The sequence below is a fragment of the Numenius arquata genome, unplaced genomic scaffold (genome assembly GCF_964106895.1).
Source record: "Numenius arquata unplaced genomic scaffold, bNumArq3.hap1.1 HAP1_SCAFFOLD_1818, whole genome shotgun sequence".
In the NCBI taxonomy this organism is placed as follows: domain Eukaryota; kingdom Metazoa; phylum Chordata; class Aves; order Charadriiformes; family Scolopacidae; genus Numenius; species Numenius arquata.
In genome coordinates this window covers 2,811-9,551 of record NW_027414968.1, presented here as the reverse complement: position 1 = coordinate 9,551, position 6,741 = coordinate 2,811, and the positions used below count along the sequence as shown (strand labels likewise).

The window sequence follows — 6,741 nt, the reverse complement described above, 5'->3', positions numbered from 1 at the left end:
GGTCTTGGTGGCCATGGGGGGGGGAGTTGGTGGCCATGGGGGGGGTTACAGTAGCCATGGGGGGGGGGGTTGGTGGCCATGGGGGGGGTCCTGGTGGGTTTTGGTGGCCATGGGGGGGGGTCACAGTAGCCATGGGGGGGGGGGTCATGGTGGCCATTAGGGGATTGGTGGCCATGGGGGGGGGGTTGGTGGCCATGGGGGGGTCCTGGTGGGTCACGGTGGCCGTGGGGGGGGGGGTTGGTGGCCATTGGGGGTGGGGTGGGGGGGTGGGTCACGGTGACCCCCCCCACCCCCACCCCCGTGGTGACCGTTGCCCCTCCCCCCCCTCCCTCCCCCCCCCTCCCCCCCCCCCCTCCCCCTCTTCCCCCCCCCCCCCCTCCCCCCCCCCCAGGCTGCCGCCCCCCCCTCCCCCCGCCCCCCCCCCCGACCCCCTCCAGGTGGACCTTCTCCCTGTTCTTCCTCCGGATCCTCCCCCCGGGGTGTCCCCCTCCTCCTCCTCCTCCTCCTCCTCCTCCTTCCGGGGGGGGGAGGGGGGGCCACCACCGTGGACCCCCACCGTCCTTAAACCCCCCCCCCCCCCTCCCCCCCCCCATCCCCCACCCCCCCCCCCTCCCCCCCCCCCCTTCCGTCCTTTCCGAGGGGCCTCCTCCTCCTTCCTCCTCCTCTTCCTCCTCCTCCTCCTCCGTGGTGGTGGTGGGACCACCTGGAATCGGGGGACCCTCGCCCGTGGGGGTCGGGGGGATCCACTACGGTGACAGTGACGGGGGTCGTCCCCCCCGACGGTGACCGTCCCCCCACCCCCCCCCCCCCGCCCCCTCCCCCCCCCCTCAACCCCCCCAAAAAAAAACCAAATCGAAAGGTCCCCACGTCTGTTCCCTCTGCGCCAAGGAATTCAAGAACGGCTACAACCTCCGGCGACACCAAGCCACCCACGGGGCTACTAAAAGCGGCCGGGTGGCTACTAAAATGCCTACTATGGTTCCTTTAAGTCTTTTAGGGGGTGGGGGTGGGGGGGGTCGGGGACGCCGGCGGTGGCGGATCTTCGTCTCCTCCTAAAAGGATTCGGAAAAGTCACGCTTGCGAGATGTGCGGGAAAGCTTTCCGGGACGTCTATCACCTCAAACGGCACCAGTTGTCCCATTCGGATGAGAAACCTTTCCAGTGTCCCGTGTGTCACCAGAGGTTTAAGAGAAAGGACAGGATGAGTTACCACGTGCGCTCGCACGAGGGCGCCGTGCACAAACCTTACGTCTGCAGTCACTGCGGGAAAAGCTTCTCCAGGTGGGTCGGCGGGGTTGGGGTTGGGGGGCGTCGTGGTTGAGTTGGGGGTCATCACGGTTGGGTTGGGGGTCATCGTTATTGGGTTGGGGGTCATCATGGTTGGGTTGGGGGTCATCGTGCTGGGGTTGGGGGTCATCGTGGTGGGTCTTGGTTGGGTTGGGGGTCAGCGTGGTTGGGTTGGGGGTCATCGTCATTGGGTTGGGGGTCATCGTGGTGGGGTTGGGGGTCATTGTGGTGGTCACGGTGGGGTTGGGGGTCATCATCGTTGGGTTGGAGGTCATCGTTGTTGGGTTGGGGGTCAGCGTGGTGGTCACGGTGGGGTTGGGGGTCATCGTCATTGGGTTGGGGGTCATCGTGGTGGGGTTGGGGGCCATCATGGTGGGGTTGGGGGTCATTGTGGTGGTCACAGTGGGGTTGGGGGTCATCGTGGTTGGGTTGGGGGTCATCGTGGTGGGTCACAGTGGGGTTGGGGGTCATCGTGGTGGGGTTGGGGGTCAGTGTGGTGGGTCTTGGTTGGGTTGGGGGTCATTGTGGTGGGTCACAGTGGGGTTGGGGGTCATCGTGGCTGGGTTGGGGGTCATCGCGGTTGGGTCGGGGGTCATCGCGGTTGGGTTGGGGGTTATCGTGGTTGGGTTCACGGTCATCGTGGTGGTCACGGTTGGGTTGGGGGTCATCGCCATTGGGTTGGGGGTCATCACGGTTGGGTTGGGGGCCATCGTGGTGGGGTTGGGGGTCATTGTGGTGGGTCTTGGTGGGGTTGGGGGTCATCGCGGTTGGGTTGGGGGTCATCGTGGTGGGTCACAGTGGGGTTGGGGGTCATCGTGGTGGGGTTGGAGGTCATCATCGTTGGGTTGGGGGTCATCGTGGTTGGGTTGGGGGTCATCGTGGTGGGTCACAGTGGGGTTGGGGGTCATCGTGGTGGGGTTGGGGGTCATCGTGGTTGGGTTGGGGGTCATCGTGGTGGTCACGGTGGGGTTGGGGGTCATCGTGGTGGGGTTGGGGGTCATTGTGGTGGGGTTGGGGGTCATCGTGGTGGGTCTTGGTGGGGTTGGGGGTCATCATCGTTGGGTTGGGGGTCATCGTGGTTGGGTTGGGGGTCATCGTGGTTGGGTTCGGGGTCATCGTGGATGGGTTGGGGGTCATCGCGGTTGGGTTGGGGGTCATCGTGGTGGGGTTGGGGGTCATCGTGGTGGGTCACGGTGGGGTTGGGGGTCATCATCGTTGGGTTGGGGGTCATCATCGTTGGGTTGGGGGTCATCGTGGTGGGGTTGGGGGTCATCGTGGTGGGTCTTGGTGGGGTTGGGGGTCAGCGTGGTGGGGTTGGGGGTCATCGTGGTGGGTCACAGTGGGGTTGGGGGTCATCACAGTTGGGTTGGGGGTCATCGTGGTGGGGTTGGGGGTCATCGTGGTGGGTCTTGATTGGGTTGGGGGTCATCGTGGTTGGGTTGGGGGTCATCGTGGTGGGGTTGGGGGTCATCGTGGTGGGTCTTGGTGGGGTTGGGGGTCATCGCGGTTGGGTTGGGGGTCATCGTGGTTGGGTTGGGGGTCATCGTGCTGGGGTTGGGGGTCATCGTGGTGGGTCACGGTGGGGTTGGGGGTCATCACAGTTGGGTTGGGGGTCATCGTGGTGGGGTTGGGGGTCATCGTGGTGGGTCTTGGTGGGGTTGGGGGTCATCGCGGTTGGGTTGGGGGTCATCGTGGTTGGGTTGGGGGTCATCGTGCTGGGGTTGGGGGTCATCGTGGTGGGTCACGGTGGGGTTGGGGGTCATCACAGTTGGGTTGGGGGTCATCGTGGTGGGGTTGGGGGTCATCGTGGTGGGTCTTGGTGGGGTTGGGGGTCATCGCGGTTGGGTTGGGGGTCATCGTGGTTGGGTTGGGGGTCATCGTGCTGGGGTTGGGGGTCATCGTGGTGGGTCTTGGTGGGGTTGGGGGTCAGCGTGGTGGGGTTGGGGGTCATCGTGGTGGGTCACAGTGGGGTTGGGGGTCATCACAGTTGGGTTGGGGGTCATCGTGGTGGGGTTGGGGGTCATCGTGGTGGGTCTTGATTGGGTTGGGGGTCATCGTGGTTGGGTTGGGGGTCATCGTGGTGGGTCTTGGTGGGGTTGGGGGTCATCGTGGTTGAGTTGGGGGTCATCGTGGTGGTCACGGTGGGGTTGGGGGTCATCGTGGTTGCGTTGGGGGTGATCATGGTTGGGTTGGGGGTCATCATGGTGGTCACGGTGGGGTTGGGGGTCATCACGGTTGGGTTGGGGGTCATCGTGGTGGTCACAGTGGGGTTGGGGGTCATCACGGTTGGGTTCAGGGTCATCGTGGTTGGGTTGGGGGTCATCGTGGTGGGTCTTGGTGGGGTTGGGGGTCATCGTGGGGGGGTTGGGGGTCATCGTGGTTGGGTTCAGGGTCATCGTGGTTGGGTTGGGGGTCATGATGGTGGGTCTTGGTTGGGTTGGGGGTCATCGCAGTTGGGTTGGGGGTCATCGTGGTGGGTCACAGTGGGGTTGGGGGTCATCGTGGTGGGTCTTGGTTGGGTTGGGGGTCATCATCGTTGGGTTGGGGGTCATCGTGGTTGAGTTGGGGGTCAGCGTGGTGGGGTTGGGGGTCATCGTGGTTGGGTTGGGGGTCAGCGTGGTGGGGTTGGGGGTCAGCGTGGTGGGGTTGGGGGTCACGGTGGTGGCCGTGGGGCCGGTGGTGGCCCCATTGACCCCATTGACCCCTTCCCTCCCCCCAAGGCCCGACCACCTCAACAGCCACGTCCGGCAGGTCCATTCCACCGAGCGCCCCTTCAAGTGCCAGGTAGGGCTGCCCCACAGCGACCCACGGCTGCCCCACGCCCTGCCCCACATCTCCTGCCCCATAGCGACCTGAGCCCCACATCGGGTGGTGTCCCCCCGCCCCATAGACCCAGAAGAACCAACCCCTCCTTGATCCACCACCCAAGAACCGAGTCCCTCAGGGCTCCCCCAGCCCCATAGCCTGCCCCACGGCTGCCCCACACTCTGCCCCACACCCTGCCCCACACTCTGCCCCACACCCTGCCCCATAGCGACCTGAGCCCCACATCGGGTGGTGTCCCTCCGCCCCATAGACCCAGAAGAACCAACCCCTCCTTGATCCACCACCCAAGAACCGAGTCCCTCAGGGCTCCCCCAGCCCCACGCCCTGCCCCACGGCTGCCCCATGGCCTGCCCCACACCCTGCCCCACACCCTGCCCCACATCTCCTGCCCCATAGCGACCTGAGCCCCACATCGGGTGGTGTCCCTCCGCCCCATAGACCCAGAAGAACCAACCCCTCCTTGATCCACCACCCAAGAACCGAGTCCCTCAGGGCTCCCCCAGCCCCATATCCTGCCCCACAGCTCCCCCATGGCCTGCCCCACACCCTGCCCCACATCTCCTGCCCCATAGCGACCTGAGCCCCACATCGGATGCTGCCCACGTCCCCCATAGACCCAGAAGAACCAACCCCTCCTTGATCCACCACCCAAGAACCGAGTCCCTCAGGGCTCTCCCAGCCCCACACCCTGCCCCATGGCCTGCCCCACACCCTGCCCCACATCTCCTGCCCCACATCCCCTGCCCCATAGCGACCTGAGCCCCACATCAGATGATGCCCACATCGCCCATAGACCCAGAAGAACCAACCCCTCCTTGATCCACCACCCAAGAACCGAGTCCCTCAGGGCTCCCCCAGTGCCGCGCCCTGCCCCACGGCTGCCCCACACCCTGCCCCACATCTCCTGCCCCATAGCGACCTGAGCCCCACATCGGGTGGTGTCCCTCCGCCCCATAGACCCAGAAGAACCAACCCCTCCTTGATCCACCACCCAAGAACCGAGTCCCTCAGGGCTCCCCCTGCCCCATAGCCTGCCCCACAGCCTGCCCCACAGCTCCCCCATGGCCTGCCCCACACCCTGCCCCACATCCCCTGCCCCACAGCAACCTGAGCCCCACATCAGATGATGCTCACATCCCCCATAGACCCAGAAGAACCAACCCCCACTTGATCCACCACCCAAGAACCGAGTCCCTCAGGGCTCCCCCTGCCCCACACCCCGCCCCATAGCCTGCCCCACACCCTGCCCCACATCCTGCCCCACATCTCCTGCCCCATAGCGACCTGAGCCCCACATCAGGTGCTGCCCACGTCCCCCATAGACCCAGAAGAACCAACCCCTCCTTGATCCACCACCCAAGAACCGAGTCCCTCAGGGCTCCCCCAGCCCCACACCCTGCCCCACACCCTGCCCCACACTCTGCCCCACACCCTGCCCCACACCTCCGCAGACGTGCGAGGCGGCCTTCGCCACCAAGGACCGCCTGCGGGCCCACACGGTGCGACACGAGGAGAAGGTCCCCTGTCACGTCTGCGGGAAGATGCTCAGCGCCGCCTACATCTCCGACCACATGAAGGTCCACAGCCAGGGCCCCAACCACGTCTGCCAGCTCTGCAACAAAGGTGGGGGGCAGGAGATGTGGGGCAGGGTGTGGGGCAGGGTGTGGGGCGGGGTGTGGGGCTGGGGGAGCCCTGAGGGACTCGGTTCTTGGGTGGTGGATCAAGGGGGGGTTGGTTCTTCTGGGTCTATGGGGCAAAGGGACACCACCCGATGTGGGGCTCAGGTCGCTATGGGGCAGGGGATGTGGGGCAGGGTGTGGGGCAGGGTGTGGGGCAGGCTATGGGGCTGGGGGAGCCCTGAGGGACTCGGTTCTTGGGTGGTGGATCAAGGGGGGGTTGGTTCTTCTGGGTCTATGGGGCAAAGGGACACCACCCGATGTGGGGCTCAGGTCGCTATGGGGCAGGGGATGTGGGGCAGGGTGTGGGGCAGGGTGTGGGGCAGGCTATGGGGCGAGGTGTGGGGCTGGGGGAGCCCTGAGGGACTCGGTTCTTGGGTGGCGGATCAAGGAGGGGTTGGTTCTTCTGCGTCTATGGGGGACGTGGGCAGCATCCGATGTGGGGCTCAGGTCGCTATGGGGCAGGAGATGTGGGGCAGGGTGTGGGGCAGGGCGTGGGGCAGCCGTGGGGCAGGGCACGGGGCTGGGGGAGCCCTGAGGGACTCGGTTCTTGGGTGGTGGATCAAGGGGGGGTTGGTTCTTCTGGATCTATGGGGGATGTGGGCAGCATCTGATGTGGGGCTCAGGTCGCTATGGGGCAGGAGATGTGGGGCAGGGTGTGGGGCAGGGTGTGGGGCAGGCTATGGGGCTGGGGGAGCCCTGAGGGACTCGGTTCTTGGGTGGTGGATCAAGGAGGGGTTGGTTCTTCTGGGTGTTCCTGGGTAGGGATGGTGTCTCCGTGGGGCAGGTGCCTTGGGGATGGTTCTATGGGGCTCACGCTATGGGGCGGGGTGTGGGGCAGGGCGTGGGGCAGCCGTGGGGCTGGGTGTGGGGCTGGGGGAGCCCTGAGGGACTCGGTTCTTGGGTGGTGGATCAAGGGGGGGTTGGTTCTTCTGGGTCTATGGGGCAAAGG

General features: G+C 65.8%; 1 protein-coding gene across 1 annotated transcript; it reads left to right on the top strand.

Annotated features, from left to right (window-relative positions):
• Positions 1–846: 846 nt before the first annotated feature.
• On the top strand, positions 847–5,762 carry LOC141478306 (myc-associated zinc finger protein-like; the record flags this gene model as incomplete). The annotated part of the gene is given in 4 exon segments (XM_074167411.1): positions 847–998; positions 1,000–1,281; positions 4,008–4,071; positions 5,565–5,762. Coding segments are annotated over 4 exon segments (696 nt in total), but the record flags the coding sequence as incomplete, so codon positions are not given.
• Between the last annotated feature and the right edge of the window lie 979 nt (positions 5,763–6,741).